The sequence below is a fragment of the Halyomorpha halys genome, unplaced genomic scaffold (assembly GCF_000696795.3).
Source record: "Halyomorpha halys isolate HHAL.00 unplaced genomic scaffold, Hhal_1.1 Scaffold1325.1, whole genome shotgun sequence".
Classification (NCBI taxonomy): Eukaryota; Metazoa; Arthropoda; class Insecta; order Hemiptera; family Pentatomidae; genus Halyomorpha; species Halyomorpha halys.
The window spans coordinates 1-21724 of NW_027115413.1; the positions used below are offsets into that span (position 1 = coordinate 1).

General features: G+C 31.4%; 2 protein-coding genes across 2 annotated transcripts in view; one reads left to right on the forward strand and one right to left on the reverse strand.

Moving 5' to 3' along the window:
• Positions 1–389: 389 nt before the first annotated feature.
• Positions 390–10746, reverse strand: LOC106689306 (kelch-like protein 26; the record flags this gene model as incomplete). Its single annotated transcript, XM_014434210.2, is given in 9 exon segments — positions 390–525; positions 912–1052; positions 3461–3630; positions 3923–4096; positions 4657–4855; positions 6773–7032; positions 8516–8761; positions 9152–9333; positions 10476–10746. Coding segments are annotated over 8 exon segments (1491 nt in total), but the record flags the coding sequence as incomplete, so codon positions are not given.
• A 2049-nt stretch (positions 10747–12795) lies between these two features.
• LOC106689307 (G-protein coupled receptor 143) overlaps positions 12796–21724 on the forward strand; it is a gene marked incomplete in the record, with an annotated part of 76370 nt that continues 67441 nt past the window's right edge. Inside the window, 1 exon segment of the mRNA XM_067052456.1 lies at positions 12796–13354. Coding sequence (XP_066908557.1) covers positions 13214–13354 — 141 coding nt within the window.

The following is a 21724-nucleotide window of genomic DNA, read 5'->3' on the forward strand; positions in this document are numbered from 1 at the left end:
CCCAAAGACACTTAACTCCATATACTGTATGGCAGTAACCAAAGTGAGAACTATCAAGGTCACTAGGAGCCTAAGGGTTTCAGAAGATAACAGGTAGCGAAGGTAATTTGGTCGCATTAAGGTGGCTTTATTGACATTTATTTTTTGTTTCTTATACACTTTCATTTTATTACTATTTTTAGTCCTGATGAAGCCTAAAAACTAAGGCAGAAATGTTAGCACAGATAAAAGGAAATTTTACACTGGCTGAGGGTTTTCTCTCATTACCACACTCCCAGACTTCTGCAATTTCTTATGGTAAATGATTACAGAACACTACTGACAGTTAAATAATATTTATATAACTACAGTAATAAATAGAAAGGTTACAATCAAAGCAAGATACATACTCTATTTCCAGTAGAATCATCATCTAACCAACCGCCGCAAATGTAGAGACTGTTGCCCATGACAAGCATCGTATGGTCAGCCCTCGCTGACAACAGAGGTGCTAACGTCTCCCATCTGTCCTGCCTCCAGTCATACCTAGGGAAAATTAGTAAAGAATATTACGCTAACTCAAATATAAACATTAATGAATAATATTTTACAATATGATGATTATACTTTAACCAATAAATTTAAATATATAAGTCAGTAAACAGAACTATCGCATTACTATTATTCAATTGGGTATTCATGATTTTTAGTTTTACTTTTTACAAAGGACAATCATGGAAAAAGTTAAAAAAATCATAGACTACTTAATTATTACAAACTTTAATAAAAATATTGAACATCTTAAAATAAACTTTAATTTAATGTTTCTTTTTTGAACGAACTAAAAAAGTTTTGGAATTTACACTTGTCGGGTAACTATGATGTAAATTATATGATAGTTTCCGTTATAGTATCGGTAGTACTGACTATACCTTCTCATGGTGTTGAGAGCAATATCACGATCGAGACCTCCTGAGACATAGAGGTATCCATTGTAAGTGGCGGCAGCGTGCAGAGTGCTTGGACTCGGAAGGGAGCTTATTCGCTCCCAAACATCTCCTACTGGATCGTACCTAAGTAAAAAAAAAAATATTATGTAACAAGTGAGAACCATACACTTTATTACTGAAACATATAATAAAAAAAAAACAAGGCAGTTTATATTTCAAAATTGGAAATATTTAATGTTAATATGCATTTATCATGGCTAGGAATTTTTTTTTTTTTAAACTGAAATACTGGTGATATTCTAAATACGTTTCTATCAATAATAAGAAACCAGAAGTGAATAGATATATAATTTGAAAACGACTTATTTTTTTAAATATATTTTTTTCTTCTATGCCAGAGGGAGTAGACTATTACGCCATTTTCCCTCTCGCAGTCCAATACAAATTTACTTTTGCCCTGAGTTGGTCCGCATCCTGATGAAAATCTTCCAGACCAATACATGCCAAAAGAGAATCTGCCATGTTACATAGAGGACATTTCAGTGAATCACCGATGCCTATTCGATGGAGGTGTTTTTGGAGCAGATTATGTCCTGTTACTAGGTGAAAACAAGCCACTCAAGATTGCCAGGGATTCATTTATCCCTATAAGAGATCGTTTAAGTAGGCTGTCTAACTTATTTCCTTCCGCTTGAACTTTATGTCTAGCATTTGTCCTCTCCTTACAATAGATCTCACTGTTCTGTAGGAAAGTGGTCGAACGGACTGATTCCCCTTATAACCAAGCTTAGCCAACTTGTCCATTGCCATATTTACCAATATGGCCTGGTATCCACTGCAGAGCTATAATCCTTCCTCTTTTCCCCATAATAGCAGCCATGTTTCTGCATTTGTCTTCAGTGGGTGACTAGGCAATACCAGGTGTTGATAAATTTAGTATTACAGCTCAGGAGTCGTTGAAGATTACAATGTAGTCATCGCTTTCAATAGTGGTTTCCATTGCAACGCAAATAGCCTGCATTTCTCCATCATGATTGTCACATCCAGCTCAACGGTAAATGATAGGTGAAAGTTACTTGAGTATAACACCTGCTCCATCTCCCTTGTTAATACCGGACGCAAATCCATTGGTATAAATGTGCAGCCATTGCTCTATAGGGCACAGCTTATAAATAGTGTTTAGTGCAGCAGCTCCAAGCTTGGGTTCAGGGCAATCTTTCTTTATTCAACCAAATGTCAGTGTGGTTCGCACATAAATTGAAACTTGGCACTAATCTTCAGTTTCTTCTATATTAAAAAGATTTTTTTTTTTTTTACTTTTTTTATAACACATAAATCCTATTAATGCCATAATATATAATTACCTTGTAAATAATTTGTAAATAGTATTTGAATTGTATTAGTGTTTAATTTATTTACATTTATTTTTACTTATATTATTTTATTTGGAGTTAGTTATTTGAGAAGAAAAATATGTAATTATATTTATGTGTTATAATGAGTAATAGAGATAGTTGCTAAGGGTTGATAATCGTCGCTAAGACGTTGCCTAGCAACCACACCGACCATCTTCATTTTTTTAAGCAGTTCCGGCTAATTAGTGGCCATGATAGCGTCTAAGCAGCCCTGTCTGCGTTTGGTTAATGTTATTTTATTAGACATTTTTTGAGTGTTTTATTCACCATTACAGTCCGAAACAAGACCTTTTCTGTGTTTTAACTTTAATATGAGTTCTGGCTAATTAGTGGCCCTGATAGCGTCTAAGCAACCTTGTTTGCGTTTAAAATTTAATGGTTTGGACATTTTGAGTGCGTTAACAGAGATTACACTCCAAAAGCAGACCTTATCTGCGTTTCGACTTGAATATAAATTGAAAAAAACTAGACGTTGTCTGCCCTTAATAAGTGCCAGTGTGACCATCTTGGCTTTTGTGACATTTCGATTGTTTGTGAGCCATTACACCAACTTTGGACCAGTTTAAAATTGCAGCAGTGTATTTAGCTACAGAGCTGCGACCTACACATCTCAGCAACACTCTTCCTCTGACCTATCGGAGTGGATCAACTTTTCGTCGAACAGTATTAATTTTATATTTTTATTTGTAAATTAATTTATTTTCTTCCTCATAATTTATTTAGCTAGTTTTATTTTTACTTATTCATTGTTTTAGTCATCTTTTGTTTATTTTAGTTTTAGTTTGCAAATGTTTAAATTGACCAAATAAATGTTTATATCTGGACCAGTTAGTTGTTTGTTCTTTTTAAAGCCTTCCAACAAAAAGACACAGTCAATTTGAGGTGGCTTTAACAAATCCTATCTTTGATAATAAACTACTGTACTGATTGATAATAAACTAAAGTACTGGTTATAGTCTATAATAACCAATCATACCTATTGGTAAAATTAGCTTATGGTACAACCAAACAAGTGATTGTGGATTAAATTATTAAAAAGAAATTATTGATAAGCTAAAATGACAAACTTATGCAAACCAAAAAAATATATAATATTAAACAAAGCAACAAACAAACCTTTCACATTCAGCAATGGGCCCATCACCCTCACTAACACCACCAACGGCAATAAGATGTCCGCTGGCTACGTTCAACGAAAATCGACAGCGTTCCCTCTGCATCGGAGCCATTGTAGCCCAGCAATCTCTTCTCGGAGAATACCTGAACCCAAATGGGTGAATATTCTCCTAAAGAAAATAAAAGCACTATAACTAAATTAAAAAAATTAATAAAATATACATAGATCGATGCTCCCTTCAACTTTTCAATTATACAATTAAATAGTACAAAACACAACAAATACAAAAGAAATGATAATACAAAATATAATTTCATTTTTCACATTTGGGATGAAATTATTCCACATTTTGTAATCGTAAACACTTTTATTTGAGTATTTAATGAAAAAACGAACTTATTTTTAATATATGTTTCAAACTTAATTTTTTTTTAATATAAAGCTTACAAACTATTACTGACCTGTAGGGATTGGTTGAAACAACCACCAACGACATAGAGGTCATTATGAAGTACTGCTGTTCCGAAGTTACATTGTTCGACATGCGGTATTGAAGTAAGGTGACGCCATTTACCAGAACTAGGTTGTAAATAGGTTATCTCATTGGTTATACCTCCAATACTGAACCCTCCGACCTAAGAAATCATGTATATTATTATTATACAGTTTTCAATACATACATAAAAAATGACAAAATAATTTGATTTTTTAAATATTAACCATGTTTAGTTAGAAAAAATTTTAGAATTCAGGGATTTAATTTTTTTTTTATTAGAAACACCACCATTTTGATTAAACCAATCATGTGGGCCATTATCAGAGTTAATTGAATTAAAAAAATTATAAAAAATCAAAAATGCAAATAACATAAGTAAAAAACAAAAAAATATATAAGATGCAAATGTAATAATCTCTCTCTTCCCCCCCCCCATCCCTGTTTCTTCCCCTACCCCTTTGTATGTCCCTATTAAAGCAAAGCAGTTATACACCTACCTAAAGAAATTTTATAAAAATTATTTTGAATCAGTCTAAAAACAAAATAAAATGACTGGTCCATATTACTTTCTCCAATATGAAAACCATAATCGACTAAATCCATCAACAATATATTAGCCTTATTTCATACTTTGAATAGTAGCCTATATCTATATATATATATATATATCTAGTAGCCTAGTAGAAAATAATAATATACCTTTACAATAGATTGAGTCATGCCTCTAGAATTGACAAGGAGGCGAGGAGCGGGAGACATCAGCTTTGTCTGGTGCAAGGCTTCTGCCACGACGAGGCGCCTCGTCACCCTGTCCTCATTCTCAATGAGCCTCTCGATGTCGCACCACAGGATCTCGCCGAGCTGAATCTTGTGCAAGAATCGACTGGTCCACATCGCCCTGTTCAGCAAGATAAGACAATTTATTAACATTCAAGATTGAATACAAATTATTTTCTCTCATTAGATTAGAAGAATTCTTTATCTAATTATATAAAAATGAATATTTCTTTGTTGCATGTTGTTTGTGTATGCACTGCTATAACATTCATTCCATTGTGATGTGGCTTTTTGCTAAATGTTCTGGATTTTCCTGGGAAGAATATAGGAAGGCGAGATTTTTGAGGTAAAACAAATTATTAACAAAATTAAGTATTTTTGGTGTGTAGCTCAAAAAGTATATGTATTTTTTTCATGTTTATTATACAATTTCAAACAGGTTTTTCTCGTTTTATGGTCAAATATTCCTAATGAATCATTCTCCCTAAAGGGTCATCATGCATAAATGTTTAAAGACAAGATGGGGAATAGGAAATTTTTTATGTTGATAATCTTCAATAAACAAATCCTGTTGCTATGAAATCCTCAATTACTTAACCTTTTCATTAATTATTTATAAGTTATAACAATGTTATCATAAAAATAAAGAACCGGAAACAAGTCTGATTTTTGTAATAACCTATGAAATGAGCTTAGTGTTTTGATTTATAGTTCTGGTTTCGATATTACTCATATTTCAACATCCTCATTAAAATTCTAAGTATACTCTAAACATATTTTCTCAATCGATCGACTGAATGTTTGAGTAGGAATGCACATATGTGCATGTTTATTACATCCATATACATAAAAGGGAATAGTAAAATCTTTGTCAACAATAAACTTCTAAATTACCGGTTTTTAAATAACTTTTAAATTTCAGTAAACAATTTTTTTATAACAGCTCAACAATTTTTTTTTTTTAAGAAAAGCAAATCATATTCATTTTTAGCATAGTTTGAAACCCTCAAATACCATATTTCAAAGATATTAAAAATTAAAATTTTTTCACCTTGATTTATTTGGGGTATTTTTCTATTCTGGTGACCATTGATCATATAATCATTAATAACTCCTTTGTATTTTATCCAATTCCAACGTTAATACAACTGTTACAAAGCTAAATGTCTTATCATAATTATGAGAGATAGTTGACCATGGATGACGTACGAGGAGAAGATGTTTGGGGGTGCTGTCAAAGTGAAACATAAATAAGTTGGTGTAACCTATTTAATTGTGCCAATGTTTCAGCTAGAGTCTCTAGCCTTCTTCAGGGCTGTTAGCTTGAAAATCGAACGCCTAATGAATAACGCATTAGGCATTTGACCAACTTATATGTTTCACTTTGACCGCACCCCCAACCATCTTCTCCTCGTACGTCATCCACGGTCAACTATCTCTCATAATTATAATTAAAAGAAGTATGAACATATTAGTTATTAATAATTTAAAAATTGAAATATGGAAAGAAAAAGAAACTAAATGTGTTATCTTTAAACCTACATTAACAAAATTTAATTTGCCCTTATGAGAGTGAAATATTAGTTTCAAATAAAAGAAAACTTTTTAAACATTAGCTGTTACCATTTATGTTTACTATTGTTACTGTCACTTCATCAATCAATAAATTAATTAATACAAAAATTTCAATAATGTTCAATTAATGTATATACATCCTCAAATATAGTAATACGTGTCCATCTGTCAATGGCTTTTCTTTTCGCCATTTTTTTTTTTCTCTCTCTAGTATAGTAAATGACTCAGAAACACTTTTTACTAACTAATATAAGAGTGATTGATTCCAAGGAGAAGAGTGAATTTATGAAACAGGTGAACTTTTTTCGTAAATGCTATCTACATTATATCGTCATTGAAGGTAACTAAAAGGGTTAAAATAACCAAAATATTGCAGTTATATAAGTACTAAGGTAAGGAAACATTCTAGTAAAAAAACCTAACAAGACATTTTAAATTTTAATTAGTATAATCTCAAAATTACCTGTGTGGATCAGGGAGACAGGTCAAAGACAACCAACGCAAAGTCAGTTCTAACACCTGTAATTCAGGACAGTCTACAGGGAAGTCCGAAGCAAGGATGTGTTCGAGCTGGCCGGGGTGGAGGCGACAAAATTCAGGAGACTCTGACAGTTCTACCAGATGAGAGCACATGAACTGGATGACGACTGTCCGAAGTCCGCTCAGCGAATAAGTTTCAGATATAGTTGCGATATCAATACAGTTCTCAATATCAAGCTGGGACTGAAAAAAAAAATTAAATATCAATACAATTTTTCAGCATGTACTCGGATAATCATGTTCTTGGAATTCCTCTAGAATGTGTTCATTTTTTTTTTTTTTTAAATGGTATAATAATTTTTTTCCACTTACGAGGTATTACATCTAATGTAGCAATAATATATAATTTATTTTCAACATAAACTTTTCATGTTCGATAAAATACTTCTCATTTATTTAATTTTTTATTGATGTTATAATATGAGGTGTTTGTAGGTGACCATAGATTCGATATAAGGAGAAAATGGTCGGGGGTGGAGTTAGTAATCATACAAGGGCTTTGTCAGGGCTGATAAGAACAGCATTCTTATCAGCCCTGACAAAGCCCAGCAAATTGGGGCAAAACGTTGGTTAAAAATGAATAGTTTTCTTTTACTATTTTGATACCTTATTGGCTGCCATGCGGACTATCTTCCTTCAATCTACTTCATACAATCAACTATTTTCTTCCAATACAAATAAGTAAAACTTAATTATTTGTATCAATGTTTCGATTTACAATTGTTCCGTACTTATGTATTAGTCAGTTCAAAAGTTGTGGGACATAACCTGATTTATATTAATACGAATGGTAGGGTTGAAAATTAAAATAACACTTATTTCCTTTAAACAAAAAAAAAAAAAATTTCAAATGAAGAAAAATATAAGTACAATATCAATACTTTGGCAGACTCAATTCCCTAATGGCACTCAAAATCATGACAAGTAGGTCTTTATCCTTATGAACACCACATTACTTGAATTTGTCTAAATACAAATTAATTATAATACAGTTTTGAAATAAAAATATTTAGATGGCAAAAATAAACATATTTTGCCATTTAGCAGAGTTATTTAGTCTTTCCATATTTTTAGCATGTACACCAATACCACAATCAACCAAATTATAACCAAGCTTAACTTTAAAATGTTCATAATTGGCATTAGAAGAAGATAGTTGACCGTATGAATAGATTGGAGTAAGATAAGATAAGTCTGGGTGGCAGTTAGCAAAGGTTTCAAAATAGTAACAAAAAACTATTTGTTGTTAACTAACATTTCGCCCCACTTTGCAGTGCAAAACACTGGTTAACGATAAATAGTTTTTAGTTACTATTTTGAAACCTCTATTGACTGCCACCTGGACTATCATCCTCCAATAAAGTTCATAATTAGCATATAAATGTTCGAAAACATAAAATAGTACTATAAGCCTTACAGTCAGTAAATCACCTTTCATCACTTTCTTCTGCACTGGATAGTTCCTAAATTTTATTAATACTTTTGCAAAGAAGAAATATGAATATCACAGAATCCAACAGTTCTGTTTACAGACTACAATAAAGAACTGTTGGACAGACTAATAAATAGGCGCTATTAATTGAATAAAATCCCTATTGTTTCATAGTATAGAGATATAATAAAAAAGAAAAAGCACAATAAGTTTGAAAATAACACTTATGTATACCTGTAAGTAGTTGGAACAGGCCTCGACAACTGGTAGTAGTTGGACATGAGATGCAGCCGAGAGAACATCTTGCACATTTGCCAATGTCAAGGCAAGTCTTGAAGTATACACATAATCTAAGAGCAGGCTCATACCCGCAGCAGATACGCCGTTCAGGCAGATTTCTGACTGACGAGACTCGAGCATTGCATCGGTGAACATCGCTCTGAAGTAGTCGGAACATGATGCCAACACCACTTTATGAGCCTTAAAATATATCATGTATTTACTTAGGTGATATTTTGGGACTAATTAGGAATTAAAAATTAGATAAATATAAAAAAATAAATCAATCTTAAATTAGTATGATTGCACTATCAAAAAAACTAAAATGAACGGTTTTTATATATCACTAAAATAACATTCTTAAGTGGATTTTGACTGTAAAGCTTTTAACACAAGTAAAATTTAAATTATCAAAGTGAAATTCCGTAAAGTCACTGTTGAGTTGGTATGTCTTAAAAGTTCCAAAGACTTAAAAAATGATAAATACAATGTATTTTCCATAACAGGGATGCAACGAAATTCAACTGAAAATGAATTACAAGAAATATGTCACCACACAGGGAAAATCTAATAAATACATATTCAAATTACCTTGAATGCTTCTCCCTGGGCAATAAGAGTAACATCTAAAAGGTGCCCCTTCAACCTGAGATTGTGGAGACCTGAAAGAAGTGCAGCAGAATGCGAAGGTGACTCGAAAGCAGAACTGTTTATTGGCCTGCCTCGACCAACTAGGACCCACTCTTTGTCTCGCATATCACTCAACTCTTCATCTGCCAAATTTATTTATATAATAATTTCAACAATTAATTAATGATATTTTTATGGGTAACAGTACACAAGTTTCACTCCGAATGGATGGGCATATGTTCTAGTATTAATATTATAACCTACACTATTATTATTACTGCTTTAATGGGATCACAGCAGTCAACTTCTGCTCGACCGAGAAAAATAAACAAATCTTGAATGGATCATTTTTTCCAGTAGAGGTTGGGCATGAATTAGTATCACTTTATGTTATCAGATTATAAGTGACAACTCTAGCTTTTCTCATTCTGCATAAGTGCATACACGTCATGTGAAAACAACAGTTATGGACCCTTTTATGATTCAAACGTAGTAAGGCATAAATGACAACATCAGCAGTCCTGTTTTACCTATTGTTCAGCATTTAATAATTACTGAATATGGTACGGTTATTTAATAGTCTCTTCAATAAAAACAAAAAAAAAAATGTTTCATAAATAAGAATATGTTAAAGAAAACTTCAATCATTTTATTCGAATAGTATTATTTGTATGTCACTAATATGAATTCTAAATTTGGTGAAAAAAAAAAATTCTTTAGAAATAAATTTAAATTGAAAAGCAAATAAGATTGGGTTTTTAAAACCAAAAATTACTATTTTGTAGAATGAATCAAGTCAAAACAAAAACAAACATCTTAGGCTTGGAAGATTCACTATTTAATTGCATAGAAATACAAAAAATAGTACAGTACTTTTAAAAGGTGTTCTGAAAGATTATTAAAATATGTGCTGGTCGGTCATAAGATAACAAACTCTAGGAATCATTTTCGCTTTTATAAATAATATAATTATACTTAGCAAAATCTTGTACATTGAACCAATAAATAGTTTAATCAAAATGTGATTAAATTTTAAATATATATTTTGAAAATTTATCTATAACTTAAAAAAAGACTAGATATGGGAAATATCAATAATTATAAACTTGGAATTAGATTTTACTCAGAGAAACTTAGTGTTGAAATATTTTTAAATGCAGAAATATGTTACATTAAAATTATAAATTAGAAAGAATAGGAAAAATAAAGCTATGTCACTACATTTGATTTAAATTATTACAAATCATATAAGCCACAGAGTTAAATTAAAATGTGTTAATTTTACCTCACATAAAGTTAATCATCAAAATACAATTATCCTTGTAAATATTTCAGCCAAGATCAAACTTTCACTATTTCAAAGTACGTTTACAAAGAGGTTGTGTACAACATAACGAATGAAGTAGGTAGGTCTTAACTCATGACTAAATGCTAAAGGTAAAAGGGATGGGGGTTTCTATTTCGTGATATCCAGTTTACTGTTAATCAAACTTATGTTTCTTGAGCGATTTTATTCATAGGAAAAAAAAACCTTCCAAAGCAAGGTTTGTTTCTACACATGCCATCAACTCATTAAACAAATCAGTTTGATGATTTCAGTCGGTAATAAGATACCACTGATGACGTGTAATACAAACAACTATTAAACATTCAATGAGTATTTAGTCCTTAGTTATTAAGATGTTTTCTTTTTAATTTATTAAGTCCGTTATTTATTATACTCAATCAATAACAGGTTAATTTCAGACAAATAAATAACAGTATATTATTCAAGGAATGGGAAAGTTTTAGTTTTAAAGAATCTCAAGTTGTTTTCATCATTCAACATAACTGATAACATAAAAATTACGGAGAAAAAAAAAAGACTTGTGTGTTAGGGAAAAATAAAATAAATGTGTGCTAAAAATATTTCACTAAAAACATTTTTCAATATCTCTTAATAGGGTCAGTGAAGCGATAGTTATACGTTGACGGTATCAGTGAAATAGTCGCAGCCACTCTAGGAGAACCAGGAAACCAAACATGGACGCTCATATAGATCGTATAGGGATGGAATACCGAGAGAATTTGAAATTCGATCATTTAAAGTGGATGAGAGATTCTGAGTGCTTCTTTTAAATCATGCGTTTCATTTTATTCTTTTTATGCATTTCGTTTTATTTTATTTTTTGTTGAAATATGCGAAAATAAAGACCAAATAAACTTTCCGTTTATTACGAAAGAGAGGCAAAGCACAAAATTCTTATGTTCAGTACGTTATATACAATTATGAGTTAGTCGGACTAATAGGGTATTTTTGAGGGAACGTGACAATTTAGCCCAGCGCCCAGTTGGGCACTTTACTGATGGAGCTGTAAGGCCCATTTCATCAGCCCTCATTGTCTCAATCTGCTTCTTTTATTTCATATTCTTCCTCCAGCGTCGGCGAGACACGCTGGTCTCGGGCGGTCAAGATCTTCCAACGTAAAGTACGGCTGACCCACCACTTCCTTTCACCCGCAGATAAACTTCCTGAAGAAGGGATAGTTTTCATCCATCAGACTGAGAAAGTCCGACATGGCGAAGACGAGGACCACGATCTTTCTCGACAACCTGATTCGGTATTCTTCTATGGTAGTTTAATCCACTACCAAGTGTTATGCTGTTTCAGGTTCTCTAAAGATGGGGCACCGGGAGATCGATGTTCTTTTCGAAGCTTATAAATTAGATATCAAACTGGAGAACTTATTTCATTAGTTCGTTAGTCAGGGTAGTTTTCTGGGACTGAGAGACCAGCCACCAGCAGATAATAGACTTCAGCTGAGTGCCCTTCTCTTTCCATTCAAGTAATAAAGTAAGTTGTGAATCTTTAATATTACCATTAACATCGGCATAGTTAACATGACACCTTTTGCAATTATTCTATTCATTATAATTTAAAATAGGAAAAACTCCACTAGAGAAACAGAAAAAGATGAGACCCTCCACGTCTTCTTGGAAATGTTCTAGGAATGGTTTTTTAATTGTGTTCTAAGTATTACTAATATTTTGAATAAACTACTATATTTCTTATTGTTAAATTACTTTTTTATTTAGAAATAAAGGTTCAATAAAAATTATCTGGCATGGATTTGAGCCAAATAATATGATTCAAGTGTTTTAATTATTTACACAAACTGAATGAGTCAAGATAACGACCCCCAAGAGACTCTTTGGATCCAGAATGAACAGTTGGTTGCCCAGTTGGTAGGTTAGTGACCTGTTGTCAACGAAAGTTCACCAAGTTTTTGAAGTTAACTTTTTTCAAATAAATATTTAGGATATAATATACTATGTAGTTTCATGTGAAAATAGTGAAGTGTTAACCTTAAAATGTGCATTAATTGTGACTTTTAAAAAATCCATTGTTGCTTGTTATTTCATTATTATATTGATTTAATTTTAAGTACTTGTTAAAAATAGTTTTGTTGTGATGAAAATGAATTATGCTTAAACTATCAACCAGTTAATGAGTTATAAACTCATTTCCTATTTGTATGTCTTGATTCTATAATTAAATAAAGTTATTGATTTCATAATAAATGTTTTTGTTTAAACTTTTTTAAAATATGTCTAGAAGAATTATTTCTGTGTCTTTAATGTTGAAAGGTTTAAAAAGAATTTTTTTTTTTGGTTATCTAACATATTCATTAGCCTTTCTCTGATATTTAGAAGCAGTAAATGGGAGTCGCTATATCTTCTCTAGATATTTTTGAGGCTTATATTGAGGGTAGAATTTAGTACTTCGAGATTTGATAGTTTGTAAATAAATAAAGTAATAGATAGTTTAACTTAACTAATGATACCCATTTCTTTACTAAACTTAGTTTATAGAAAACAAACAACATAATAAAAAAATCCATTATTAAAAGTCATGAAGATTCTTGAGTAAGAACCAGTATGTTTTTTTGTCCCCCCTTTTTTTTTTGTTGATGTAGGAGTGTAACCTTCCATTAGGTACCTGTGTTACATAAGATATGGTGAGTGCTGTGTTTGAGTGCAATCATGTCTGATCCACTGATGCAAAAATTTTGCTGTAATCCTGGAAATTCTTCGATATCTACTCTCATTCATTTTAATTCCGGTTTGTACAATATTATATGTTTGGCTTCTTCATTAGCTGGCATCAGCGGGGCAGCCTATCAAGTTAGTAATTTGAATCAATTAAAATAAATTTATATTTTCTCATTGTTTTCATACACTTAATTATTATTATTCATTTATTTTGAAAGAATAACAACTGCACTAGATGGAGTAATATTTTTATTTGATTGAAAGTGTTCAATCTTTCTTGACAATTTATTTTTTGTTTCATTGATAAATTATTGAATATCTTTTAAATTGTTTCAAAACTACAAGTATTTATTAGTTTTTAAAAATTTCATATCTCCAATATACTAATAAAAAATGTATATAAAAACATTTTGTGTGTACTTTAGCTAATCTAATTAGATTATAAAGGGAAAGACTATATGCCTTTGATTTTGAAAAATTACTATGTTTTAGTTTTTATTTATAGAGATTATTTTTCATAGGAACTAGTATATAAGGGACAAATTTTAGGTATAATATATGCATATCAGTAATACTACACTGAAAATAAATTTGTATTTAGTTTATTAATTGAAGAGTCCAACTGCAAAACAAACATTCTCCAAATTTTATGGTAAACATAAAAAACCTATGATTTCAATAAACCAGATTTTTTAATTTGAATTTTTCTTTGTTTTTAGAAATGTATTATTTTGTGTCTACATTACATTGCAGAATAAAAAATTAAAGTTTAAAAACCTTGTTCATTGAAATTAGATTTTTTTACAATAACTATACAAACTACTAAAGTGGAAAATGTGAGTTTTTCAGTTTGACTGTTCAATTATTATCTGAATCAATATGTTTTTAAAAAATTTATCTCCTTTATAATAAGCATTTTAAATGTTATTTTGAAATTATTAATTTTTGATACATCAGCGATATATTATGTTTTTTCTGATTAAAAAAAGTGTATATGTTTAAAAAATCATAGTTCAATTATTGATTGTTGCAATTTTTTCATAACACAAAAAATAGTTACCGTTGATTTCTTTGGAATTATTTTTTTTTTTAAACCTGCTATTATAATTTGGAGTAAAATTAATATTAACGAAAAAAAAAAAACTTTTTTTATTTTAATTTATATCATCAGGGTTCAGTCGAAGTGATTATATTTATCAAGAAATAAAACAAATTTATTATTGTGGTTTATTTATTTTTTTCTTGTAGACGTCTCGACCCCTCTGTAGGTCATTGGTCTAAATGTTGGGGTCTGCCTTTTAGTTTTTCTTTTATTTTGTTTTTTCATTCGAGGCTTGATAAGGACCAAGTGACAAATCATCATTCCTTGTTTTACTTTACTTTTTTTTTCACTCTTTCTTTGTCATTTCGCTATTCTTCATCCTTGTTTCCTAGAGCAGTTTGGATAGAATCTGCTTTTCATTTTTCTATGAGTCTTCCCATTCTTAGATAAAACCTCATTATTAAAAATCTTTCTTTCCACAGCTTCCTATTCTCTTATTTAATTCCTTTCCAAATCTTTCTGGACCTCTTTTTTCCAGCTTGTAGAATTTTCCTTCCAAAGGTGCTTGTATATATTTTTTGTAAATCTGTTATGTAATTCTTTCATCCTCTTATATCTATAGTCCATAAAATAGCAATCTTCATCTTACTATCTTTTTTTTTTGTTTCTATATTCTGGTATATTTCAATGATATATTATTTATTATTTTACATTATTTCATTATTTTGTTTGAATTATTATTTACAGTTATTTATTATTATTTCTCTCTCTTATATAAAAAGAGTTTTTAGTGATCACCATGCAATATTTTATTTTACATATTAGATGGAATAATATAAATGTTGGGATACAAATTAAAATGGTGGGATAAATAATTGAAATTTATTTATTTTTAATGCTTACAATATATTGAAAAAATAATATAAATTTTAACTACAGAATACATGTAAATTACAGTTTTCAATATGAGCAACGGGTAGTACAATTAAATAAATAGTTGTATAATTTATAAAATGGGAGTTGGTAATAATAATTATATAAATGATAATAATTTATTTATTTTGGTTCATTAATAAATAAACATTATATCTATGATAATTTTAGCTACAGTTTTATTGTAGCTAATTTTTATTCACAGGAACTGAGGTAGGTACCTATTAGTAGGTACCTATTATTCTGAAATTTGTTATATATTACTTATATCATTTAACAGCTTATCAAGTTTTTGTTATAAAATGTATTATACATTTTGCAAAGGAAAAGAAAAAAATGTATTTAATTTTTTTAAAAAATAAAACTGTTTTAAATTGTAGTAGAGTATGATAAAAATATTTAATTTATCTATTTTATTAATGGATTTTATGTTGCAATTTTGAAGTTTTTATAGGTGAAAATAAAGAATTGATTAGGTACTAAATAAAATAATTTCAAAATTATCTCAATCTTTTTTGTTTGTTAAAATATACATATATACAGATAAAATAATCTGACTATGGCTACTGATCCTATTGCTTTAATGGAACCATTATAATTTCTCTAAAATAGTCGAAGTTGTGAAATAATTAGTAATAGTAATAATTGTAATTTGGAGGTGATCCTTGCAGGATGAACCCCCCCCCCCTCCCCCTCAGTATTAGAAGTTATTGTAAATATTTTAATATCTCTTACTTTGTATGATTATGAAATGAAAAAAATAAGTTTATTATGGGACATATGTCCCCTAAGAATAAATTACATTGGTATACTGTTTATAATGTTAATCAATACATGCCTATTTATTTGATTACAAAGATGTGGAGGTTTGGTTATTCAATAAATGAAGGAATAGGTGTTGTTTAAAGGAAATAATGGATGAGGACTGGTGAATGGAGATGGGAAGAGAATTCCAGAAGGAGGTTGCACTAATGACTAAGGATTTGCTAAAGAAGGAGGTTATATAGGAGGGCATATATAAATCATTCAGATGGGATCTGGTGTTTAATGAGTGGATGGATGAAGGAAGAGTGAGGAGATCTAGGATATAGGTAGGTTTTTTGATGTTAAGAACTTGGAATAGAAAAACACCAAGGAGGTATTGCCTTTGGGAGGTTGGATAGAGCCACTTCAACTGGGAATACCAGCGATATTCATTACATTTTAAAAGAGAATATCAAGTCCTCCCTGGTTGCCTTACTTATCTGAAGTTTAAAACAGACAATTATAAGGAGTAAGTTGGTCGATATACGACATGTCACAATCTCAAAAGTAGAAATCATAACAAAAAAAAAGCCAATCCTTTCTGGCCGGACCCGCCCCACCTAGACCCCAGGGAGCAAGTGTCCTATATCACTCAAATATTTACTTAAAACTGGAAGAGGAGACTTTAAGATAGTTAAGCGAGCAATATTCAATAAAGCACCTGAAATTGAAAAACGAACTTCGTTACAGGTTTTGAAGTAGTTCCTGCACTCATTTCGTATATTTGCTTACACCTTAATAATTATTTCTTAATAATAATATTTTCTCAAAATTGAAATGAACATCTAGTAAACCTATTAATTTACATATTCTAGTAGGTTTTGAAATTTTTTTTTTCTATATTACATATTAAATAATTATGGCCGATTGCCAAAGTGGTTTGAGACAAAATTGTTTAACTATTCATTCAATGTATTCATTAGGTGAAATATTACAGAAAAAGTTGGAATTCAATTATTTATGTAGATTTAAAAAAGGCTTACGATTCTGTTGACCACCAGAAACTTTATATTTTGATTGAACAGGGAATCCCAAAGAAGTGCGTGATCGAAACGTTTAATTAAGTACGAATCGGTAATCATTATTCTGAGAAGTTGAGGTTAGATCGGGTTTAAAACAAGGAGATTCTTCATCATCTTTCTTATTTGACCTTGCACTAGAATACGTTATTAAAATGTGATATTAACCGAAAAGAGTTGAACTTTAGGTGGTAAGATACCGGTGCTTAGGTACGCTGATGATTCGATATTATTGCTTGAGGACAAGGAAACTATAGAACTAAATACTACTACGTTATTAACTCCATTAAGGAACTAGGTCTCGAAATAAATACGGATAACACAAAATATATGTTTAGTAATAGAAACGGAAGGGATTTCGGTGATATAGATATAGGAGGAAATACATTTCAACATGTAGATAGGTTTAAATATCTAGATGAATGGAATATGGTCCAGGTGCGGTAAAAAAAACAAACTCAAATAGTAGATTATTATACTATTTTATTGAGCCAACGTTTCGCCCCACGTTGTAGGGCTTCGTCAGGGCTGTTTTGCCGGCAGTCAAAGACAAAGTGAAGTCTTTGGACTGCCGGCAAAATAGCCCTGACGAAGCCCTAACCTATGCTATGTATGTAATCACGAAATTGATGAAGAAAAAAAGTGAGATTAAAGATGGGATATGCTTGTCATTTTTTAATTTTAATACTGCTTAGCTCGCGCCTTCTGTCCAAAAACTTAAAAGTTATAATTTACAAAACTATTAACCTTCCCACTGATCCTTGCGGATGCAAAACGCGGCCTCTTACACTAAGGGAAGAACAGCACCTTAAGGTTTTTGAAAATAAAGTATTACCTAAAATATTCAGACCGAATAAGGATCTCTCTCTCTCTCTCTCTCTCGAGTAGATTGCCTGACTATTACATTGAATAAATAAATTGCATGTCAAGCATCAAAGAGGAAAGAGCCTGATGACGGTATCCTCCCATCTTAGCCTTGGCCTACCTCTTCGATGCAGCCTACAGCCCAGCAACCTCCTCGATATCTCATTCCCTGGCATCCTGACGACTTGGCCAGCCCAGCGCAGCCCCACTAGCCTTATCCCCCTCACCGAACAGCTTGTATACCTCCCTGTTGGTTCGCCTCCTCCAATTCTCGCCTACCTTGACACAAACAAATATTCGGTGCAGAATTTTTCTTTCGAAAAAACTACTTTTCTTCAGCACTTGTCAGGTTCCAGGCTTCCGATCCGTAAGTGAGGACTGACCGGATTAGTGTCTTGTTGAGCCTTTGGTGCGGTTCAAATTCTTGTAAATATTTTTAATCAATTATATATGACTCATTTTGATCTATTACATGTTGCCATCTTTCAGATAATGTTTTCATACCGTCCTCCCAGAACTTTTCAGATTTTTGCGTACTGAACTCCTCTATGTGCGTTTTGCAGTCCTCAAGCGAATTTAAGTGTTAAAGTGAAATAAGTGAAAATCTGTTGGGGGCAAGGTCTGCTGGATGGGGTGGGTGGGGGATCACATCCCAGCCCGACTCGAATAATTTCTGCCGGGTCTGCAAAGACACGTGAGGACGGGCGTTATCGTGATGGAAAACTATGCCTTTGCGATTATGAGATACAAATGATTTGAGACACTTGCATGAGATATGTTAAGCGTTTCTGCGATATCCCGTGTCGTAGAGTGAGGGCTGTCTGTGACCAATGCTTGAATTTGGTCATCATCAACAGTTGAAGGAAGACCCAAGCGCTTTGCGTCTTCCAAGTCAAAATGTCCGGTTCTGAACCGAGCAAACCACTTACGGACGCTGCTTTTTCCTAAAGCATCATCGCCATACACACTGCAAATTTTGATGCCCGTCTGTGCAGTGGATTTTCCTTTTTGGAAATAAAAAAAATTCATTAAATGACGAAAATGAATTTTTGTCTTTTCCATTTTGAGCAAGCAAAATACCACTTAAAGATAAGGATTCTTGGTTGAAACTGGTGCATAAAAGCACCTTAACTAACCTTCATTTAGAATATGTAAACATTATTGACCAAGTAAACATGATTTTATAAACACAGCGAGGATTAAATTGAAATGTTGAAAAAGGATACAAACTTATTTTACAACCCAATTTTTTTATCAAGATAAGAACCAGCTGATAATAAAGACCATTTATTTCTATATTGACATAGTGAGTTTAATCAAAATCGATCGTCGTTTTTCGTTGAAAATCTAAATAAATTGTGAAAAATCGATTCTATAAAGTGGTACTTCCAGTCAGTTTTTTTAATCAAAAAATTTTCTGTAACACTCCCAGGCAATACTTGCCTTAAATATTTAATTTTAATTTCGTTAGACTTTTCGCTTTTTGAACTAGGCTGTTCAAAAACAGACACACTGATATTTTGCAAGACTATGTTTTTTTGGAATCAAGGGACATCAAAAAATGTTATTTCATCGAAACTAGAACTCAAAATTTTGCAAGGTCACAATGCTTTCCCTTACTATATATTCCATATATATCGGCAAGTGAAAGTAAAAATAATGTCTTATTAACAACATTTTAGGAAATGAATGAGTAAAAGTCTATGAATATATTTTAATTATGACAGAAAAAGCATTTACTAATGTTTGTGTTTAAGATAGAGGTTTGACCTTGAAACATTTAAATCGGTAATAACTTTTTCCTTCTTATCTTCTCTATACTGTTGATAATGAAAGTAAACATAGTTGATTTTTAATGATTTACAGTTAAACCAAATAATTAACCATAATATTTTATTTACTCATTAAAAAATAAAGATCTATTATTGAATTCATATAGACCATTATAAAAATGTTTTTTTTTTCTTCTATTTTTTAATATCTTTATTGAAATTTGCAACTGTATATTACATAATACATTCAGTAAATCTGATCTAAGTTAAATTGGAGTGTTACAGGCGTGTAGAGCAACTACCCATTGGTAGCACTCTAATGACATTTTACACTAGCAGGTCTCGTGGCAATCTTCTTTTCAGGCACCTCGGAGGATTGTCAGGAATGGAAGAGGATGCAAGGTTAGAAACTAGGTGGTTTGAGTGGTTAGGGAGTTTATGATGGAAGGAGTGATATCTGATGCGGGCTAGATCGGTTACATAGGGAACATTAAGGATAAAAAAGTAAAATAATGAAATTTTAATCAGTAAAATAAAAATGAATATGAAAGATATGAATTAAAAAAAAAAAAATCATATATACTATTTACTAGATTATTTTCGACCTGTAGGAGTTTGTAGCTCAGTAGTAAGGCCTCAGCCTCATAAATTGAGTAATTTTAATTTGTTAAAAATCTGGGGGTCGAACGTGTTTGTGTGCAAATTACCTCCTTGCACAACCGTTGGCCTAATAATAGTACTTTCTAACAAAGTAAAATTTGCAATAAAAAAAATTAATATATTTAATTAAATATGTTTGTAATTTTCGTAATTATAAACAATATAGAAATTTTGATGATAGTTTGTACCCAATTAAATTTAATTTTATTAAAAAAATAATGTATGCACTGTCTTCCTGAGTGTCATATATTCTATTTGTACAAGAGCACGTTGGAAGAACAAGGCAGATATTTCACCCAAATTTTGTCTACTTTAATGAAAACTATATTTAATTACTAGTCAAAATTGATAAGTGTGTCAAGTATTGTTTGAAGGAATACAAATTGGCGGCTGTTTCAAGACATAAATAAAATTTATTTTTTCATTCTGAGCTCCATATCGTTAAAACTACTGAAAACACTAGAAAACCTAATAGAACCTCATTTAAAGTAGAGTAAATTTGCAAAGTTATGGGTCCTGATTGAGTACAATAGTTCCCAAGATAGCTAAAAAGCAACATTTCTAAAAATATTAACTGAAAAATCAGAAGTAATTTCAGGAACCCTGTTTCGTACAGATGTCTATTAGCACTCAAATTAAAACTAGTTTAATGTCCTATAAGGAAGTTGAAGACGTTTTATCTTCGTAGGAGTAGTAGTTTTCATGATATTTTCCAAAATAAATTAACAAAATGTTGCTAGTAGTTTCGACAAGCCTGTTGATGTATGAAAAATTATATCTGAGGAACCACCATCGAGAAGATCTCGGGGCCATCTTCTTTTCAGATGCCCTAGGAGGATTATTAGGTAATGAAGGAGAAGCCAGGTTAGAAACAAGTGGATTTGGGTGGTTGGGAAGTTTATTATGGAAGGATTGGTATCTGGTTCTGGCCAAATGAGCAACATAGGGGACATTGAAGTCCTGATGGATGATTTGATTTGTGACAAAGTAAGGAGCATTAAGGATTTTACGAAGGATTTTGGATTGTAATGATTGGATTCGAGAGGAATTAGATGGTTTAGTGGAGCCCCATAGCTCATCTCTGTATGTCCAAATAGGCCTTATAACAATCATGTAGATCAGTATTTTGTAATGAATTGGAAGTTTGGACCGTTTGTCCAGTAAGTGCTGTAACTGTCGGAATCGACGTGCAGTTTCCGGTATTTTCAGTCTTGTGTGAGGATTCCAGGTTAATCGTTTGTCCAGCTGTAATCCAAGGTAGCGGATCTGTTCGACAGGGGTAAGAGTAACATTATTAAATGAAACTGTAGGGAAGTCGGTAGGTTTAGAATCATAATTTTGATTTTAAAACTGTATTGAGATTTTCCGTTCTGTTGATTTTACATGGAGAGAATTATATGATGTCATA